At 62.3% G+C, this 21,948-nt stretch overlaps 1 protein-coding gene across 1 annotated transcript in view; it reads left to right on the forward strand.

Annotated features, from left to right (window-relative positions):
• The window catches only part of LOC119112187 (protein CASP), a 242,096-nt gene that overhangs the window by 162,631 nt on the left and 57,517 nt on the right, over positions 1-21,948 (forward strand). Inside the window, exon 9 of the mRNA XM_037236259.1 lies at positions 17,665-17,817. Coding sequence (XP_037092154.1) covers positions 17,665-17,817 — 153 coding nt within the window. The remainder of the gene's footprint in view (positions 1-17,664; positions 17,818-21,948) is intronic.

The raw sequence follows: 21,948 nt of genomic DNA on the forward strand, positions 1-21,948 counted from the left end.
CCTCGGCCCGCGCCCCCGTTCTGCTTCGACAGGCGCCTTCCGCTCTGCTTTGGCAGTCGGCCTCCGGTCTGCCTCGGCAGTCGGCCTCCGCTCTGCTTCGGCAGTCGGCCTCTGCTGTGCTTCGGCAGTCGACCTCCGCTTTGTGCTGTGACAGTCGACCTCCGCTCTGCTTTGACTGTCGGCTTCCGCTCTGCTTCGACAGTCGACCTCCGGTCTGCTTCGGCAGCCGACTTCCGCTTTGTGCTTTGACTGTCGACTTCCGCTCTGCTTCGGCAGTCGACCTTCGCTCTGCTTCGGCAGTCTGCCTCCGCTCTGCTTCGGCAGTCGGCCTCCGCTCTGCCTCGGCAGTCTGCCTCCGCTCTGCCTCGGCAGTCGACCTCCGTTCTGCTTCGACAGTCGACACTCGTGGCGTGCCCCGGCGACCTGCTTTCGGCGGCGGCCACTCCTCCAGAGTTGATAGGCTACGTGCGGGATGCCAGTGAGGCTGCACATCGGTACGCATTCAGCGTACCTTTGTATAATTGTGTACATACGTATTCTTGCACGAGGGTATAGCTTCTAATTATAGATATGGTTTCCGTTAGCTTGAAATGAATTTTATCATGCTCGCATGCTGGACTGTAATTTTGTTCACGTGAAGTCGGGCGCGGAATGACATCCAGACATGAACAGATGAAGGGTGAAGGACGTGCTGACTTTAGAGTCACGAAAAAAGGAAACATAAGTCGTGAAATACTGCGCTGGATATTTGACGCTGGACTTTTATTGTGCGTTTCGGCGCGGCAAGTGGACGGGCGAAATCTTAACTATTTTTTCGCCCGCAACAGGGATACTTATGCATTTCCTGGCTACCGCTGCAAGACGTTGTTTGAACATTCGGTGGCATCGTTGAATTCCATGAGTCAGCTGATGTGTGTTCAAGACGTCGTGGTGGCCGACCAAGCGCCATGCGCGATTGCCCACACATGCCGCGTCCGGGCCGAATGGCTGTCATTTTAACAATGTATGGACACTTTGCTGGGAAGTGATTCCCACGGTAGTCGATAGGGAGTCGGCTTGTGGGCGCATACAATAGAAATCAAACACTGTGGTCGGGGAAATTTTGTTGCAAATTTATCGGCTGGGCGTAGCTATTACAGAAAAATGCCAGCAACTTCTTGGGGTAGCCGGCTGGGAATGAAACGAAGCGCTGCAGACGGAACATCGTTAGGGAATGCACCGATGCGTGTAATGTGTGGCGGAGACTGTTGTCTGAAGTCATGTACAAAAATGTCGCCGATGATTCATGATTGGGAATGTATTAGTTATGGCACATGGTAGGTTCAAAAGAAGTTATCATGAAACTTTTTCAGGATGAGGAAAGTGACCGCACCTCGCGGAGAACGAACCAACTTTTATTTACTCTCAATCCGCGGCGTTTTGAGTGCGGATTGGGTGCAGCGAACCAGAACCCCCAAGCCTATGCTGCAGCCGGACAGGCTGTGTTGCTGTCCCCCTCTCGGCGGCGTGTTCCGCCACGTGTTTGGCGCTGCGCCGGCCGGGCGGTCCCGCTCTGCCCTCCCTTGTTGTCCCGAACCGCACCAGCGCTGTGCCCGCGCCCGTCGATTGTATGTACGGAGTAATTGATTAGTGCAATTAATCAGTGCCAATATTTGACGGTGTATCGACCCCGCCCGATGTGGGTGCCGGGGGCTCGCACCATGGAGGGGCGCCGCCCCGCGCGTAACGGGCTGGGGTGTCCGGAACTCTGGGACCGTGGAGGGGAGCGTGCCGCGTGTGGGACACCTGGACACGTGGGCCCGACACGGGCACCAGGTCTCTCCGCGGGCTTTCCCTGCGCCGAGGGAGGTGTGGAGCGTTTAAGATGCGGACCCGGTGTGGGTACCGAGTCTCCCTGTGTCGGGCCGCAGCCCGGCGCGCACCGTCCCAAACCTGACGCCCTCTGTACAGTGGAAAAGGCACGCATTCCGCACGATGGGTTTTTCAAGGCGGAGAGGCAGGCGCGGTCGATGCCCAGACAATCGAACTTATGGGCACCAGTGTACCGTGGCTGGCCGGCCTTGGGTGGCTCACCTTCAGGTAGTGTGTTGTCCCACAACTATGTGCAAAGCCTCTCAAAATTAATTGGGAAGCGGGTAAAATAAACCTGTTGAACGCCACACAGTAACAAGTTTTGCTGTTTCAAAGGGCTTGTATGTGAGTTCTGTGGTTTGGGTCAGATGTCGAGGGGGCCAATACAAAAGTTGCGGGGGGACGGGGGGCTCTGAACTCCAGAGAGATACAAGCTCCACCCTCCCTGACCCAGTTGCCAGTCGTCCCGTCCGGCAGTGGCGCCGTGGCCAGCTGGTCCCGGCCGCGCCGTAGCCGGCTGTCCACCTGTCGGCCGGCCCGTCGGCGGCCGGTGCCGGTCGGCGGCGCCCAGTCGATCAGGCGGTCACAGGCCGCCGGCGGTGACCGCCGAAGCGTGACCTCTGCCCCGCTCTGACACCCCGCCAGGCCATCAGGCCGCGCCGCTCCGGCCCGCCGGCTGACACGGTCGCCGCGCGCCGGGCGCCGACACGCACGTGCGTGCGGCGCCGCGGCCGCTGGGCTGGAGACGGTCGCGGTAGGGCAGGCGGCGTCCCTCAGACGCTCGTCAGAAAGGGCAGGCGGCGTCCCTTAGACGCTCGTCAGGAAGGGCAGGCGGCGTCCCTCAGACGCTCGTCAGAAAGATGGTCGGTGTTGTGCTGTCGGGGTCTGTCAGGGATTGTTTTGCCAGGGGTGAGGGTGAGGCGCGGGCGGACGGCTGCCGTTTCGCCCTAACCGACGGTGCCAGGTAGGCGAGACGGTCGATCTTGCTCCTCTAGTTCAAGCGGGACGTCGCTTTTGTGATGCCCTGCAGTTGTTGTTGTGGTTGCTGTTTTTTTGCCCGTCAGGGCCGAAGAACTGGTAAACGAAGTGTCGCGATTTTTTAGGGTTTGGTTTTGTCGTGTCCTTTTAAACTGCAATCTGTCAGTCTCCTCCCTTCCATTCCCTTCCTTTAGAAGTAGCCGTCCATTTATCCTGGTTACCGTACCCTGGAACGTCACACGAACAGGTCATAAAAGACGCGTTCACACCCTATATCGCCTTAAATATCTTCATGTTATCGCACTGGCATCATTTATCGCATAAGGAGTGTCCGTGTTACCACACCCTACGTGCCCTTTTACCACGGCCAGAGCCCGGAGTTTGGATGATATCAAAGCCACTTGGGGGAACACATTATAGTGACCAGTCTTCCCACCAACGCAACTACATGGCAAGGAGAGTAGGAGGGGAGGGAGAGGGGCGGAGGCAAGGCGTGGCCTCCTTCAAACGTGTGAGAAGTTCCTCCCACTCGCGCTCGCTTCGCCTGATGTTCCGCCAGTAGAGGCTGGCGTGTCGCGGTGGGAGGCTGGCCGGGGGGAGGGCCGTCCACTCGTCGACAGGGTGTTGTTGCTCCCCGTTAGCCCCGGCCGCCGGGGCGGATGCGGCGCAGCTCCCGGCCCAGCGGCGGATGCGGCGCAGTTCCGTGACCCGGCGGCAGATGCGCCGCGGCTTCATGGTCGGGCCGTATCGGCGGCGCGACCTCGATGAACGGAAGCGCCGCCCCCGGGCACCGTTGCGTGGCAGTTGCAACGTTGCAGTGCGCCGACTGCGGAAGGAAGGGGCCGATATGCCGCTTGGTGTGGGTGGCCCGGCTGGGTGCGGGTGCACGCGCCCCCTGACGTGTCGTTGGGCTCGCTGACGGGTGTGATGATTGGGATGTTGGCGCAAGTCGGCATCCCGGGTCATTATGTCCGCTTGAGGGGCAGGAGCAGGCAAGGGTCTCAGCCCAGCAGCCGGACCTGGAGGTCGAGCCTTAGTCCAGGTCATGGTGTCTTGAGGCTGGGTATCGAGGCCATTATTGACACGTTGTATGGTTCTGAGTCGCTTAATTGCGTCTCACGGGTCTGAGTTAAAGTCCTTAAAAATTTAATTCAGTTTGGTGTCTGTGTCAAACTTAACCTTCCACAACCTGACTAGATCTTTGTTTTGCCTTGCCGCATACATACATCGTGCCGAACTAACATTTCAATCATTATTTCATTGTAGACGTAAGGTGATCAGATCAGCCCCTACGGAGTTGTAGCGACCAGATCCCAAGGGCAAAATATTTCGTAGCCAAACTGAAGATGATATGGCACAACCAAACTGAACTGAACCTAACCAAAACCAGCCAAAAGGAACTCGGCACACCCAACCCGATGCAACCCGAAACAGCTATGGAAAAGTGAACCAAACTTTCTTCACGAAAGACTTTCTAGCCCTTTGGCGGCATGTGATACGGTTTTAAAATGTAACGCTGGACTGTACTGAACACTGAAATGGGAGCCAGTCCTTCAATCCTTGTCTGATTCACGTTCGCTCTGGCTTGAGTCTGGTCCGAGTCCGATTCCGCAGTTTTGAGTCCGTGTCCGGGGCCTAGTCGCCTGTAACAACAAAAAGGTTCGCTTCAGCACAGGTTCTAAGATGTCTGGCCCCGTGTCTGAGTCCGGTCAGAGTCGGGCCCTCGCCGACCCCGTGAGGATCCCAGCGGAGCGCCAGGTGCCATGACGCGCCTCCAGTGTGACTGACGCGCCGTCATCAGCAGTGTCGCTGCTGCGCCACCAATGTCCCGGGTGCGCCGTCACGCTCCCCGGCCGCCCATCCGTCTCCGCCGCGCCGCTGTCGCCGCCGCTCGTAATTCGGCGCGCCGGCGACAAACGACACCGGCGGCCGCGCCATTAAAGCCGGCGGCCCATTCCACCTGGTCGCCGGTCATTAGGCCAAGCCATTGATTTGCACCGGGGCGACCCAGCAGCACGTTTCCGCCGCATTATTATATTCCTTATGACTAATACCCCGGGCCTGTGTAATTATGGGCTCCCTGGTTTGGGCTGTTACCTAACAGCTGACCCGTGGCATTAGGCGCGTTTTATGGTCATCTCAGCGCCATTACCGGTTCCGATTATTTATGATTGCGATCTGGTGCGGATGGGACAGGCGGCGGGCTCTCTCTCCCTGTCTGGTACCTGCCGTCGTCCGGCGCGTCACCTGTGGACCGCCGCCGCTGACGGCCGGCCGCTCCCACGGCACGACGGCTGCCCGCCCGCCCGGCACTGCACTGCTTGAGCCGCCCACCCACGGCCCGGGCGCCGGCGCGGGTGAGGGTGTGGGAGGGGGGGGGGGGGGAGACCGGATGGTGGTCATGTGTCAGCTGGCGAGCGAACTATCACCGAGTCTCACTGCAATCAGATGGTGACTCAGGAGCTGTCGGTCGTCTCCAGTTGTGACTCCAGGTCGTCTCCAGTTGTGACTCCAGGTCGTCTCCAGTGTTCCGCAGTTGTGTTCTGCTATCGTCAATTGCCTGCAGTCGTCTTGAGCCGACCTCAATAGTCCTCACCGTCTTCAAGCGTCTCCCGTTCCCGCGAGTGGTCCCGGTCCCGGTCTTTGTTGTCCCTGCCGTCTCCATCCGTTCTCGGCCGTCCACCGGCGGAGGAAGTGGGGCATCACCGCCGAGCGACCGCCGGACACCGGCGCTTTGTGCGGCCGCCCTCCCCGGCCGCCGCGACAGGAAATCGCCAATGTCAAGACACCTCAGCAATTAAGCTATCAATAGATGGACCGGACAGGTGGAAGAGTCGGCGCTGGGGCCCGCGCGGTGCCGGATGGGCCGTCGGGCCGTGCACCGGCGGGCCGTCCGCGGGCCCGGCCCGGTGTCCGGAGGCGGCCGGCCGGAACATTGGGGGGACGGCCGGCCCGGATTAGGCGCGTGGCCCGGCCGGCCGGGTGTGGGAAGGTGGCGCCGGCCGGCCCGCCGCCATTCATATGGTAAGGCGGCGTCGGTGCGATGTGCGAACGGCGTGCGGTGAGGCGGCTGGGCCGGCGACTCCGCCGGCCGGCCGCGGTGGCTGCGGTGGCCGGGCCGGGCCGAGCAGACTGCGGGCTGCGGTCCGGCGGCGGTGGAGGACGCCACGGTCGGCTTGCGCGGCCTGCAGCCGCTATCTGCCGGCCGGCCGGACGCGGCGGGGCGGTGTCGACGGGTCGGCGTTCGCGGACCAGTGTGGGCCACAACTCCTGATTAGCCGGCTGGCCGGCGGCGGCGCCGGGTCCTGCGCGGTCACCTCAGCTGGCCGCGGCAGCCTCCTCGCGCCGCCGCCGCCTCCGCTGCATACTGATGACACGGGCGGCGGCGGCGGCGGCGGCGACACTCGACGTCGGCATAATGACGGCCGTCGCTGCTGGCTGAAGGGGGCGGGTGTCGGCGAGCTCGTGCCCATTCATCGCCGGTCTGACTACGCCCTGGACGGCGATGTGGAGTGGCGGCCGCCGGCCGCCGCTGGTTCAGCTGTCCTGCGGCGCCTCGTTGAACTCAAGCGGAATCATTCACCCCGCTATTAAGTCGCATCGAGAGCGGGCGGTGATACCCACCGGCCGCCGCTGCCGCCGCCGCCGCCGCCGCCGCCGCTGCTGCTGCGGACGTGCCCCCAGAGCCATCTCGTGGCGGCGGCGTCAACTGCGCGTCGGCGGCCCGCTCGCCGCCCCATTGGCCGCGCCGGCGAAATGGCAGCTGGACAGGTCACGTGGCCGGGCGGGCTGGTCAGCGGCCGGCCGGCGACGCTGCGACTGCCTTCGCTCCACGCCGTTTTTCGCCGCACGCGCGCCAGATTAGCGCGCGCGCCGGCGCCCGGCATTCCGATCAGGCGGCTATTGTCCGCGCGGTTTTTGCGACGCGCGGCGACGGTTGTGACGCGGCCTCCCACGGCGCCGCCACACCACGATTTATGACGAGTGGTGACAATGTGCACGCCGCTGCCGGTCGCCACCTCTGACCGTCGGCCGAGGTCGCTCTGCCGCCTGGCCGCACGGTGGTCACGCCTCCGTCGCCCAGCCCCGCCGAACTCAGCGCACGGTCTCTCGCCGACCTCCCGCCAACCGGCGACGACGGGCGGCACGCGGCCAGCGCTCTTGGGCCGGCGCCACGGACGGCGGCAGCGGCGGCGGCGGCTGACCGCAGGCCCTGTCTGCGCCGCTGACTGGCCGCCCCCCGCCCGGCCGCGCCGCCGCCGCCGTCGACCGCAGCGGCTCGTCGTCGGCCGCCGTCGCCGCTGGCGACGACGCTCGCGGGCGCGCCTCCCGCGCCGGCTGATCAGCGCCCGTGTATATCAGATGTCGAGTGCGCCCCGGCCGCCGGCGACGCCCATAAATAACGACACTTTCCAATTACGGGAGTGAGCCTAATCCTTTTACAGGGCGCCGGTCGTGTTGCCGCCGCCGGCCGCTGCATATGGAGTGCGCGCTGATCCAGTTGGCGGCAATTATCGGGCCGCTGCGCGGCCGGACCTTTTCACGCGCGCGCTTACTGATTGCTATCGCTGTGACGAATTTTGCCGTTCGGGGGAAACGGACGCCGTTAAGCCTTTTACGCGACCGGGCGGCGCGCGGCGCTGCGCTGCCCGCCCGGTCGTTTAGGAAGGCCAGTTTACTTTGGGGATTAGGAATCACCATGTCTCGGGCGAGGACGCGGGTGAAGTTTGGCCTGTGCGTTCCGCGCTGCGGTGGGGCGGGGTGGGCGAGGGGGAGGGGAGGGAGCCGCCCCGGGGAGCGACGGCCGTCAGTCGCCGGCAGGATAAATGACGCGTATCGATGTGTAGCATATCATAACCGGCCGCGATCCAGCAGCTCGCGCGCCGCATCTGCATAAAAGGACAATCCAATCCTTTGATACCGTTGAGTGGTTTGGGCGATTACGCAGCGGTGCGGGCTGAGAAATGACTGCCAGCGGCGCGGCCTCCCCGGCGGGCGGAGGGTGACCGGTGGCGGGGCGGCGGCGCCGACGCGATGATCCGCGGCGAACGGGAACGGGTGCGGCTGACGTGGGCTGTCCGTCACAGGTCCCGCCGTGTTGTAGTGTGGCTGCGTCGGGACCCACGTAAGATCGCGAATCATTTCGAAATGACAGGACAAAGTCGTCATTCGGTGTTCGCCGGTGTTGAGATGCGTGCAGCGAAACGAGTCGTGCCGCCGGCGCCTCAGTCGCCCCTCAGCCGCACTACACTCAGCACTCAGCCGCTGCCCAGAGCTCCCGTGTGCTGCTCGCTGGGCGTTGTGGGTTCTCCCTGGGAGAAAAGCCCGCACTGATGTGCTGGTTAATCTTGTATTAGTTCTTCTCCTTCCCGGGGGACGGTGTTCAGTGTACATGTCGGACTGCTCAGCCAGCGTAGCGCCCTGCCAGCCAGCCCCCCCCCCCCCCCACCCTCCTCCTTTTGCGGTGGTGTGGTTGTGGCCCCGTCCCATCAGGCCCGCTGCGCTTACACCCCGTTGTGGACTCGCCGGCGGCCTTTGACGGAAGTCCTATAATGGACCAGCAATCAGTCGCATAATTTGTCTGGCCGCTCACTGAAAAAGCGAAATGGCAGCGACAAAAAGACTTCTGTCGACGATCTGGAGTGTCGCTGGTTTGATTTCTCCCAATCATTGCCCCAATCAAACGGCTCGATACCCGGGATGCCACTTTTTGCCACCCGTTGCTGACATTGAACCAAGGTTTTTGTCTCACCGGTAGTTGGCCGGGGCTTTAAATCCCGCCCTTTCCGTGCCGATAATGATTGGTTCCTGTGATCGTCCGCGTTCTTTTTACGCATCGTAAAAAACTAATTATCGATACGCCAAGCTTGAGATTGTGCAGTATGTCAGGGAAGTGGGTGTCGGTAATGGAGTATTGTTTGGGTGATTACCCCGATTGCCCGGCCTGTGTGGACAGCGGGGGCAAAATCGTGCGAATAAGTACCAAGCAGTCGTGCTTGCTGAAGGTTGAGAACGAACCGAGGCACTTCTTTCGTGCCCTTGAACCATCATTGAAGATACGTGGGAATCAATATCTCCCTGCCGCGATATTGCGAGCATCCCGTCATTTCGCGAAGGGCTGCTTGGACACCCGCCACGAATTTCGCCCAGTCAAAAGCATGGCCGCCGGGGGCCCTGCGCCGGCCAGTCTCGCCGTGCCGTCCGCGCCGCGTGTGGCTGACCTCGGGCGCGTGTAGCGTCGGCCTGGGGTGGTGTGCTGATGTGCGAGACAATGTCCCGGTAGTCTCGGCCACGGCTGGGTCAGGCACCGCGAAGGGTCGGGTCGGGCACCGATGACCGACGAGTGGCGGATGGTGAGCCGTGTTGGCACGGGTCGAAATCCGCACGGACATCGCCGTGACTCCCACAGCTGAAAGTCAGTGCTTGATATAGACAAACGCCGGGGAACAGAAGGGCGTTTGTTGGGTACGCACGACGGTTTTAGGGTACTTCCCAGCGGGGAAAGTGCCCTGGACCTGTTATGTAAAGGGTGATCCACCTTACGTAACATACTTGTGCAAACAGCACCTGGCCCACGCCCACCAGCCATCCGTCCCGGTCGCGCTGACGTCGCCTGACGCCGTCTGACGCATGTCGCGCCACCTGTGCCGCGCCTCATCGCATCATAAACGGCCATCGACAGGCTTCGGCGTGTCAGCGTACCAGCGGGGGCCGCACGTGTGTCACGCCCACGGTTGCTGGGCGGCGCCGCTTCCCCGGCTGGCTGTGCTCCGCCGCTGATCGGGGCGGCCGCGCGCAGTTGCTATGCGCTGCGATTGACACGGCTGTCATGCAGTAGTCGGCGCAAGTCGCCGCTCTCAGCTGACTAGCGACGGCGCGTCACGCGGACTGCGACGGTGTCCCGATGGCGTCTGCCGGCGCCGCGGGTGCTTGACCGGATCCGGACAGTGTCCGACGGCTGTTCAGGCCCCGTCAGAGGCCTGAACAGCTGATGGGAGCTCGGGCCCTGGGCGCGCTCGATTGGGACTTGTCCCGGTCGGATGTGCCGGCCGTGTCCTGACAGATGTCAGACTGGCTGCGTTCTGTCAGACGTTCATGTTAGTGAGTAATCTTGTCGCGCCTTTGCCCAGCCGCCTGCCATGGCGCGCACGGTAGCCCGCCAACTTTCTGTGAATGCTCCTAGAGTGGACGCCCCCACGCTTCTTCTGTGGAGGACGAACGAGGCGTCAAAGCCTCCACGCTGGACTCACAGGCGGCGACGCGACACAGACGCTGCCGGGGGGAGCGCCGCGCCGCCGCCGCCGCCGCCGCCGCCGCCGCGCGCCGCGACATTCTCGCGACCGCGGCGTCAGCGTGCCGTGACCCGCGCCTGCAGCCTCATCTGCGCCAGACGCCGGTCGCGGCTCGTAACTAATCCGCGCCGCGTCGGCTGCAGATGTCGCGTCGGCCCCGATAACCGTCCGTCACCGGCGGCCGTGACGGCGCCGCCGCCGCGTCGCGTCGATCTCGACGGCGACGGCGGCTGATCGCGGCGCTGTTGTCTTTGGCGACGCGTCGGGCGGCGCGGCGCGGCACGGCGGCGCGGCTGAGGTACGGCCGGCCGACCGCCGCCGCCGTCGCCTAGAATAAGCCGCGCGACGGCCGGTTGCGCGTCGCCCTTCTTTATTTCGGCGCGGCGTTATTTGTCGCGACGGGCCCGTCGCGGCGCCGGATTTATTCGGCCAGCGAGCCGCGCTCTGCTGCAGAAAGCGCTTTGTTAATCAGCCGGCCGAGGCGCCGCCGCCGCCGCGCCAGATTCGTCCCCGCGCGGCCGGGCCCGCGCCGGCTCGTACGGCGCTCCGGCGAGGAGTGCCAGCTCGTCGGGTCGGGGCGGCTTTCCAGCGACGTCCGACGTGACGCATGGCACCACCGGCGACGGCGTCGATCGGCGTGGTGCATGTGGCCGTGACGTCTGCTGGTGACAGCGACCGCGCCGAGCGGCCGGCCGCGTCGGGTTACGCCGCCCAAAAGCGGACCCGGCCGCCCACCCAGCGGACAGCGGGCTGTGATTACCCCATCAGGGATCCGTACCCGAGCAGCCAACAGGTGCTCGCTCCCGCCCGTCATGCAGGCTGGCGCCCGGCGCTCCCACGTGGTCGGGTTTCGTCCGGGCCGCGCGCGCGTCCGTTCACCCTTTCAGCCGCTGCGTCCCCCGTCATTTTCTAATTACGCTCGTCTATAGTTTTACCGCTATTTCTTGATATTACGCTCAATCATCGACGGGCGAATCCCTATGCATATTCATCGGATGACGGGCGGCCGTCGGGTCCCCTCGCTGCGTCTCGGCGCCGGTGTTTTTTGCCGTCGCCACCCTCGGCGGCAGAGCCGATCCCCTCCGCGGCGCTGCCGACGACCGCCGCCTGCGACCATTTTTAAACCGATAATTACAAGCAATCAGTGTGGTCCCGGCGCGCGCGGCCGCGCCGTGACGTCACACGGCGGGCCGGTCGTCGGCGGGCGCGGAGATCTCGCTCGGCGGCCGGCCGGGTCCGTCGGTGCTGGTGACGTACGGATGTGTGCGATCGGATCCTGGCTCCTGTGGCCCAGCGGGCCGCGGATTGTCGCCCGTGGTCCCGCTTCTGACCTCGCACGGCCCCGCGAGACCCGCCCGGGCAGAGGGCCACAGGCGCCCGGGGTCAGCGTTGGGTCAGCGTTAGCTGGTTGCTGTCTCGATGGTAATGACCCGGCCTCCGGTCACATCCGGCCCGCTCCCGGCGGGGTCGCGCATGCGCGGAACGATGACGACCCGGCGCCGGGCAAGATAACTGGTAGCGCCGACGTCTTCCGCCATTTGCGATAATTGCAATTTCATTGCACTGCAAGATGTTCAATTATAGTGCGGCTCCATGTGAATTTATTTCTATTGGACGGCCGAGAAGTGACGGTAATTATTGGGGTAACAGGAGCGGAGCAGCGCCCCGCCACTGAATCATCCTTTAGTTAATTGTAATTGACTGGCGGGAATGGAGAGTTATAGGAGAGAGAGGGCCCGCGGCGGAGACGACTTTCATTAAGCAACCCTTTCTCGTCTGCGGCATTATGATTTTTATATCAGATTCCATTAAGACAATACCCGGCCTAATCCGGCCCGTTCTCCAGTGCGGGCCCAAGTCACCCTTCTCGGCTCCCCTCGCTCGCCCCCTTCCTCCTCCGCAGATCAAATGTGTAATTCCTTGTGTGTCAGCGATAGAAATGTCGCACAAAAACCATCGAAATGTGATACAGGGGTTCGGAGCGCTATGGGAAAATCCTGAAACGACGCCAGATGTCATGATTCGTGGGTTGGCAGTTGAGGTCAATGCCTACTCCCCCACACTCAGGCTTTCTCCCCTCTCCCTCTGTCCTCTCTCTCTCCCTCTCTCTTTCTGAGTCCGTCTCTTATGTCCTTTCTCCAATTCCATTGTTATCCCATCGTCCTGCCCTATCTCTCACTCACCATATTGTCATCCCGTGTCGTTTCAAATGCATCCACCGTTGCCGTTTTGCTCTCTCTCTCTCTCTCTCTCTCTCTCTCTCTCTCTCTCTCTCTCTCTCTCTCTCTCTCTCTCTCTCTCTCTCTCTCTCTCTCTCTCTCTCCTCTCTCTCTCTCTCTCCTCTCTCTCTCTCTCTCTCTCTCTCTCTCTCTCTCTCTCTCTCTCTGTCTCTGTCTCTGTCTCTGTCTCTGTCTCTGTCTCTGTCTCTGTCTCTGTCTCTGTCTCTGTCTCTGTCTCTGTCTCTGTCTCTGTCTCTGTCTCTGTCTCTGTCTCTGTCTCTGTCTCTGTCTCTGTCTCTGTCTCTGTCTCTGTCTCTGTCTCTGTCTCTGTCTCTGTCTCTGTCTCTGTCTCTGTCTCTGTCTCTGTCTCTGTCTCTGTCTCTGTCTCTGTCTCTGTCTCTGTCTCTGTCTCTGTCTCTGTCTCTGTCTCTGTCTCTGTCTCTGTCTCTGTCTCTGTCTCTGTCTCTGTCTCTGTCCTCTGTCTCTGTCTCTGTCTCTGTCTCTGTCTCTGTCTCTGTCTCTGTCTCTGTCTCTGTCTCTGTCTCTGTCTCTGTCTCTGTCTCTGTCTCTGTCTCTGTCTCTGTCTCTGTCTCTGTCTCTGTCTCTGTCTCTGTCTCTGTCTCTGTCTCTGTCTCTGTCTCTGTCTCTCTCTCTCTCTCTCTCTCTCTCTCTCTCTCTCTCTCTCTCTCTCTCTCTCTCTCTCTCTCTCTCTCTCTCTCTCTCCTCCATATCTTTGCATCTTCGCCCCCCTCTCTCCCACTGCCATTTAACACACTGCCGTGCGAAGCGGTTCTGTGCAGGCTTCCGTGCTGCTGTGCAGGCCAGCGGGTTCGGTCCCACCATTGCGGCCCCTGCACCCGGCAGCCGAGCATCACAATCTATCACCCCGCTTACGGGCTTCGTTGCTTCGTTCTCTTCGTCTGGCGTGTGTACAGTGCTGCGGTATTGAACGGTGCGACCGGACACAGCGTCGGTTGTGCAGAGTCACTTGATAACCAGCGGCCGTGGCTGCCGACCAGCCGCCGCTCCCACCATCAGCCGAATTTACGGCCGGCCACCGGCGGTGCGCTCTGTTTTCCGTCGAGACGACGCGAAGCTTCTCCGGTGCCGCGAACTCGGTTCCGCCGCGCGCCGCGGAATGACGCCGCGGACTCCGCAAGATGCGTTATCACCGGGCGTTGCGGTGGCTTAGCGATGATGAAGCATTGCACGCCCGCCGAGATGGGTTTGCGGGACTGACACTGCTCGGAAATCATGCTGTTTACGGCTATAGTATGCGTATTTGACAGTGGGGAGGGCGGAGGGAGCACGGGAATTGCCAAAATAGCTCACGGTCCATGACCGAATGCGCGTGCCAGCGATCTACCGGGCGCCACGTAGTTACATCTTGCATCTACATCCCACCTCACCCAGTCTGTCAGGCATAGAGCTCAACATTAACGGGCTCCACGTCGGCATTGGGATGGCTTGGCCAGAGCTTGTGAGCTGGTTGCAACCGTCACTAGGGGATCGAAAGCGTGACACCCCGCCCCCGCCCCCGTCCGCCCTCCGCCGTTCGTCGGATTACCGACGTCACCGACCTGAACCCCGCTCGGCTGGGACCGGGTCGGCATTTGTCCGGCTGCTGGTGGTTTGACCTGACCCGACCTGACCCAGCCTGACCCGGACAGCCCATGTGCCTACGTGCTTAACTGGCTGGCTTCATGCTGCCCGGCTACCCATTTTCACTCCTGCTCGGTCTCTACCAACGTCCATTGTCAGTGTTGCCCGGCTACCCATTGTCCCGCTTTCCTGATAGCTGCCCATTATCCCTGCTGCCGGGTTGCCCGGTATCACGGCGGCCCGACAAGCTGCCCACCGCTCCTGCTTCCGGGCTGCCCGGTGTCACGGCTACCCGGCCCATCGCCCGCGTGGCTGCACCACAGGCGCGCACCGGCGGCGGCGGCGGCGGCGGCGGCTGCGCGAGATGTGGTGGGGCCGACAGGCGGGCGACAGCGGGCTGCGCGGCCAGCCCGGCCCCACGTCCGGCCGGCGCACCGCTGAGGCGACACGTCCTGCCGCCGCCAAAGAATTAGTGTCAGCGGCCAGCGGCCGGCCGGCGGCCTCCCGCGCCAGGTCGCACCGGTGTTTTGTTTGGGGAGGGGGACGGAGTGGCAGGTCAAACAGGCCAGCCCGGCCTGTGCGGAAGTTTGGTCCAGCGGCCAGTGCGCGCGGTATGCAGGCTAGTTCAGATGGACCGGACGCGGATGCAGGTCAGCCCGCATAGTTACACCCAGCGTTTTCATCAAAGCCGTGTTTGATGTATTTCACTCGGCGGTGCACCGATGCGGGGTGCGCCGAGGCGCGGTGTCCCGCTGAGCGGAGCCGAGCTGTGTGGTCGCCTCGAGAGCGGGGCCTCCGCTGTGATCTCTGTGTGATCGGACCGGTTTCTGGACCGCTGATGTACCGTCCGCAGCCGACACTCCATTCTGCACCAGTGAAATAGCACCTCCCCCTCGGTAACTGCCGTCTATTGAAAACGCGATTGGCAAAAAGTGGGCTCACCGGGCCATAAATTAAGCCGTTGCATTAGCCACAGGATGGGGGAGCTTATGGCCATTTGGGGCGCCATGGCCCGCTACTCTTTGCATCGCCGCCCACCCCACCCCTCGCCCGGCCTTGCAATGGTAGGCGACCAGTGCCGCCCCTGGCTGCCGTCCGTCCGCCGTCTGGCGTGGACCGGAGCGTCGGGCGTCGACTCCGCGCTCGGCCGCGCTCGCTCGGCTGGCTGGGTTACCGTGCTGTGCGGAGCGACAGTCTCCACCGCCGGCGCCGCTCGGCGCCCTCCTCCGGCCCGCGGCACGCACTCCGCACCGGCGGGCGCGTGGCGGCGCCCGCGCTGGGCAGCGGCTGGAGGAGCGAGGCGGTCTTCGTGGAGGGAGTTAAAGCCTGCCTCTGCAGTAGCGCCGCGCCGTTTTGCCGGCCGCGGCCGGCGGCGGGGCTGCGCAGGTCCCGGCGGCGGGGCTGCGCAGGTCCCGGCGGCGGGGCCGCGCAGGTCCCGGCGTGGGCCGTGGCGGAGCAGGCGGTACGGCCGGACGGCCGCGGCCGGCGCCGCCACATCCGGGGCGGGGCCGCATTAGGAGGCTTTGTTCGGCGCGCTCATCCGTCAATGTTTGCAACGCGGCGCCGCGGACGCCCGATAAACGGTGTGGTGGGGAGGGGCTGGGGCGGTCCGGCCCGGCCCGCCCCGGCCGGCCTGTCAGGGCCGTATGACATCCGCAGTACGGAGGTGAGCCCCGCGGTGGGGTAGATCCGAAACTTTCTGTACGTGCGAGCTGTCAACGCAGTATTGTTTTTCCCCCATACGCAGCATTGGGGGCCATCAAGTGAGCGGGCGTAGCCCATACGAGGCTGGGCTCGGCAGTTGCCCCTCTGTAATGCATGGGAACACACCACGCTACTTAGTCAACGTTAGCATTCCAGCGAGCCGGTCGTGGCCAGGATCTGGCGTGGCCGTCACTGGGTCCGGCGCTGCATCAGGCGGCTCGGGCGGCTCGGAGCCGGGACAGCCGGCCCGCCGTGTGTGGCGACGTGTCGACCGCTCCGGGGGGCCATGCCGCGCCGCCGCCGCCGTGACCGCCGCTGCCGGCCGCCGGTGTCGGCCGGCCCTGCACCGCCGTGCAGGGCCGGCCGCGGCGGGCGGCGACACACGCGGTGCCGCCGCGCGCCCGTAGCCGTGGCGAGCGAGCGACCGAGTCCCTGCGGGAGAACCGGCCGCCGCCGCTGCCGCTCGCTCGGCTGCACCACTCGGCCGGTCGGCCGTAGCCGGGCGGTGGGCTACTCTCGCGGGCTGAACCGACGCCCAGCTGCGTCGGCCCCGGCTACGGGTCCGGTCGACCAGTCGACCAGTCGGTGTAGCACCGTTTCGTGATGTCTCGTCGGTCGCGGCGGGTGCCGCCAATTTATTGCCCGCTTTGGAACTCTGAATCACGCCGAACGCTAAAGCGGCGTGTAAGCAACTAATTTCGACTGTCGGTGGACTGGGTCGTAATGTATTTAGAACAGGTCGGCATGCACGCAAGCGTGCTCGGCGGCCGCGGCGGCCGCTGCAGCCGTGCAGGGCTGCAGGCGGCGCCGCGCCCCGACGGGACAGGACCGTCGGTGTCAGGTCCGGGTCACGAGCGCACAGAGCGCGCTCTGACTGCCATCTGAATACAATGCTCGGCGGTGTGGTGTATGGAATATTTTGGTGTGTTGTGTACACCATCATGTTGTAAATTGCATGCATTGTTTGCATTACATTATGCTGCATTTGTAACCAATCACGACAGTGCACTGTATAGTACTTCATGGGCGTACGCCATGTGCATAACGTACGCACGATAGCATCGTTATATTATTAAATGTGTGACCAAGGTATGATGGATGAATACAAACTGTTGGCAACGTTTGGACGATTGTGAAGGTGGCCGAATCTGTGAGCGTGCTTCCGTGCCAGCACATCCCGTGCTGCCCGGCACCGCAGCCGCCGATCCGTGCTCGGCTGCCGCCGGCGCCGCCCGATCGCATCGCATCGATCGTCCGCCTGCCACACCTGGCCCGGCCAGCGGCGCCCGGTTTTTACCTACCCGCCCGCCCACCTACCCCCTTCGGTATAGCGACTGCGGCAGGCGCCAGGTGCCCCCCCCCCCTCCCCCTCCCGGTGAACGGTGAGCTGATGGAAAGGTGCGGTCAGTCACGGAGAGGTGTTGGTGTGAGCTGGCTTTTGGAACGTGCCGCTGGCGGGGTAATTGGCGTTGCACCGTGTTACGCATTTTGAAATGATGGGTCATTGGCCATCGGCTGGTGCAGAAATAAAGACCCCTGCCTGAACTAGCTCGCCCAGTGACGTCAACTGACGCGCCTTTCGTTACAAAGAGCCGTACTGGCCGAAACAAAGGAGGGGAGGGCACGTTAGCGGCAGCGGGCGCGGAGGTCCGCCTGTCCACTTGTGTCGTGAGATGGTACGTCCCATGATCTAATGCCTCGGCTGGTACACAGAGCTGCCGCAGCTGAGATAACTGGACCGGACGTGCTGGAGGCCTGCTGCTGTCCATGATGCAATGATGCTGTTGTGACGGGATCATTCCACACCTTTCGCAGAACAATAGTGGCCAGCAGTAGGTGGCCAGGTCCGTGACAGTCTCGTCCCCCTGCAGCAGAGTGCTGTCTTGGCTGACAGTGTGAGGTCAGGCCCCCTCGTGACCGTATTATGACGTCGCCCCGTGGTAGGGGGCGACCCCTGCCTAGACTGCGTCCAGACCCTACTGTGACGGTCACGTGACGGCCTCGTGCCCCTGTTGCAGAGAGCTGCCCTGGCCGAGAGAGAGGTTGACACGCTGAAAGAGCAGCTGGCGGTCAGCGTGAAGCGGGCCCAGCTGGCCGACGAGGGCGATGTTGGCTCCGATTCGCAGCGGCGCTCCGTCACCGAACGGCAGCTCGCTTCCAAAGACAATGAGGTGAGCTGGGCGACGGCTGCGAAGGGGCGCATCCAGGGCAGAGCAGGGGAAGGGGAGCAGGGGTCGTATCCAGGGCAGGGGGCTGGCGCTCGGAGCAGGGGCTTATCCAGGGCAGAGGGTGCGGTGAGCCAGGGATGCATCCAGGGCGAGAGGGGGGGGGGGGGGGTGCGCCTTGCGAGAGTCAGCACCTACGGTAGATAATGGGTTTGCTTGGTTGTCCAGGCGTGAAGCGCTTGGGTCGCCTGCCCATTGTCCTGGACGGGAAAATATAGTATTTTTGCTGACTTGAGACATCGCCATTACGAGCATCCGCAGAACGGCTGACATTCATGGAAACAGTGATTGCGAGATTGATAAATACAGGCACCCCAGGTTTTCGTTATGTTGAAACGACGCAAAATCTATTTAAAGCCGACATGTCGGGAAAAGAATACGACATTCTGATCGTCCTGCAAGCCATGCCATGGTGCTTGGGAGCGTGCAGTGTGGCTCTGAGAACCAGTTCGGCACAACGCGAACGTCAAATACGGTGAAACGCGGGAGGGGCTAAGTTAGGCTTGCTGAAGTGGAACGGGAATGTACGCTGCGCCCGAAAGCACCAAAGACTACTCAATTTAGCTTGTCCGCGGCCGAGCCTGTAGCACAGGCGTCGTGCCCCACCGCTTTATTTCGTGCACGCGCGTACAGCGTAACTCCCGAGGCGCCTGAGTGGCGAGTGCTGTTTACACCGCGCCGCCGGCGGGCCTGGCTAATCGTCCCGCCGCGGGGGGCCGTCTTTTGACCTGCCTGTTTGTCCGTCAATGGCCGATGATGGCTGTTTTGCCGGGCGCCATGCACGCCTTGAGCGCCATTGTCACGCGCCGGCGGGCCTGGTGAGAGCGTCGGCCGTCCCGTCAGGTGGCCGACGGCGGCGGCAGGGGACGGGCTCGGTCCTCCATTGTCCCGGCGACTGCCGGGCGATCGCTCGCGCCCGGGACGGCGCCGATCGTCGCAGGTCGTCGGAGCCGTCGGCGCCGACGATGTGAGCATCGACGCGGCGTCGGCGGCGGCGGCGGTCGCGGCACTCACGGTGTGAAGCACCGCGGCGCGCCCCTGATGGATGGCCGATACTGGTGCATCGACCCGGGGCGCCGCCGCCGCCGCCGCCGCCCGCTCGTGCCTGCCCGCGCCGGCGACCGGCAGCGCAAGTGGCCGCTAATGCGTCTTGCGGGCACGTGGCGGTGCAGCGGTCGTTACTGAAGTTGGTCCGAGGTGGACACCGGTGGCGGCGCGCAATGGCTTTTAACACCGGCGCCGGCCGACTGAAGGCAGTTACGAGTGTTCCCTGCGGCCGCGTCGGGGTCGTTTGGGCGGGCGGAACTGCGGACGCCTGTGACACACGGGCGCGGCCCAAGGCTCGGCCCGTCGGCGCCGTAGCGTCGTGTTTGAGCGATGTCTGCTGACCGCGACACGGTGTACCACACGGACCGCGCTGCCCCGCCGCCGGTGCGCACTGCAGACTTTCGTACCGGCTCGGTGTTCCGGACTGAATCACATGCCCGTTGACCCGGACATGGGTCAATCATGGGACGCTTTAAACACAGTCCGTTCTGCTGCACCATACGTGCTGAGAGAGACCGGAATTCTCCGAACTGAGGTGAGGCTTTACGATGGAGGATCGAGCTACTTTCCAAGACGGAAACTGTCAAAAGTACGGCTACTTTTGTTGTTGGCACGCATTTTTCACGCAAACCAGCTCTCGGAGAGTCGGTATGCCGCTGACGTGTTTCTCCTCAAACATTTGTTGACGAACTCCGAACGGTTCAGTGTGTGCCATAAGCCCTATACTTGAATCAGGTTGTTGAAAACATTATGTGGTGCCAGAGAGGTGCTTTACAATCCCCGGGAGGCCATGCTGTTGACCGTCTCCACCAGCGTCACATTGGCACACCAAGGAGCCATCACTCACTTGCGGCGTCTTATCACCGTCTCCAGCCCCCTCCCGCCGCCCTGCGACGCCGGCTTAATTCCCTGTTGGCCGTCATAATTATGCCAATTTGCCGCTCCACCGAATTTACACTTACAGTGAGGTCAGAACAATGCCGACTTTAATTGCTTGTTTTGCGCCGTTAGTTTTTGAAAGGCAAGGGCGCCAAACGTGTCCTATCAGCCACCGAAATGGCGACACCCGATGCCGGGCCGGCCTTCAAGTCGTGGAATTGTTCTTATCGCTGCAGAGGGGGCGCTGCCCGCAAAAAGTCGGGGTTTAAAAACGCCATCGCGCCAGCGGTCGAGTGGCCGGGCGCCTCTCGCGACCTGTCCGGCGCGCTCGCTTCAGGGAGGACCTGGTCCTGCCGTGCCGTCAGCAAGGTGCTGCTGCGTCTGCTGCGAGCAGAACGGCGCCGCCTGTCTGTCGGTGCCGTCCAGCACCGCTGGAGGTGTCACAGATGCTGAGCCGTTCATGGAGTGACATGGTCGGCGATAGCAGCCGATAGCAGCGGACGAGGAAACCTGCCGCTGACTGGCCATTGCCATCGATGACGGGCCCCGATTGGTCGATAAGAAGTTCGTCTTGGTGGCGATTGGTCGCCCCAGCGGCGCCATTGGGGCGTTACGTCAAAGCGTGCGCTCCAGGGAAGCGTGACGTGCCGCTCTGGCTGACATTTTTCCGGTGGCATCCTGCATGTCTCGGTACGGAATCTGGCTGGTGCGGTGGGGCGGCGATGCTGGAGGCCGTTCTGCAGGGTGTCAGATCGGCATTCCGCTGCCTGCCAACGACAGAACAGGACAGCTATCACCTGGTCGCACGGTGCGCGGTACGCAGTTACTACCAGGGGCGTAGGAATGTTACAAAAAATGTGGAAGGGAGGAGGGGGTGGATATCCGTTTTAAAGTGAGTATCCCACCTTTAAGGTCAAAATTTAATTTGTGCTGCTAAGGCGTGTCTGAATTAGCCTGCAAAGTCAGCGTTCGTAAATCTGTCCTGACAGAGATTGAGCGCACCATGCAACGTGTTTGAGCTGAACATGTGAAACGATGCAGCAAACGCTTCAGGTTAACGTGGTGTCTTTCCTTTGCCATTATTTTTGCTAACACGTGCTAGTGCGAGAGCGTGTGTACTTCTGGCATTCGGGCTCCGTTCTGGCTGAGAATTGTTTTCAAGCGCCTGAATTTGTATGTTCGCTTCAGAGCAAAATACAGTTGGAACACCTCTCGTGTGCCCGATTGCTGTCTGGGCGCAAAATGACCATTGTAGTCGACGTGCCCTAAAACACCAATGAACAACAACAAACCGGCTGCCGTTCAGATTTTCCGTTTCCAGGGCTTACTGTCACGAAAATGTTCCCTCCGATTCCTTACTGACTGATAAAAAGCATATTTTCTTCAGTGATATCTACTTTTGGCTTATCTACAGCATTAACTTCGGTATGTACTCCGTGAACTATCTGGCTAACTTGCTTTTGTTGTAAGCCGTATAAGAGCATATAATCCTTATTTCGACAAGGAAAACTCCGTCGTCCGTCGGCAATATCAAAAGCACGCCGCCACGCCACGATGAACCCGTCGAGCCGCTTGAACTGACTGCCTTTGAAACGGGGTTATCTGCAGTCAGCTATTTCCATGCGTCGCCATGAAATTGCTGTCAACGTCCGTGAGAATAGGGGCATGATGCTGTCTTCCTCCGCCCCTGCCCGTTCGTCCATGGCAACGTAGATTGTCACATTGTGGGCCGGTTTTTGGCGCGGCGTGCAGCGTCGAGCCATGCTGTCGGACGGGAATGACGTCCGAGGCTGTCCAGCCGGGGCGGCTGGGGAGGACGTCACCGTAAAAACCGAGTGGCAGCTGCCCCGCAACAAGGCGCTCTAATTCCCCCCCCCCCCCCGCCGCCGCCAAAAAACCTAATCTTCCGATCAGTATTGAGACTAATTGTGCCAGATCGAGTAATTGACGGTTTGTTAGCGTCTGCGGATTAGGTTACGTCAGCTGAACGGTGGGGATAGAGCAGAAGTTGTAAAAATGCTCGCCGGACATGTGCGGGACAAAGAGGCGGCGGCCGCGTGACCCGTCCGTTTCCGTTCGGCGCGCGTGCCGTCCGCGGGCTCCGCTCGCCCGCCCGGATTGGGCCGATGGTCCTCCCTAATTGGCGCGTGC

The sequence above is a fragment of the Pollicipes pollicipes genome, unplaced genomic scaffold, assembly GCF_011947565.3.
Source record: "Pollicipes pollicipes isolate AB1234 unplaced genomic scaffold, Ppol_2.1 Scaffold_7261;HRSCAF=8764_pilon_pilon_pilon, whole genome shotgun sequence".
NCBI classification, from domain to species: Eukaryota; Metazoa; Arthropoda; class Thecostraca; order Pollicipedomorpha; family Pollicipedidae; genus Pollicipes; species Pollicipes pollicipes.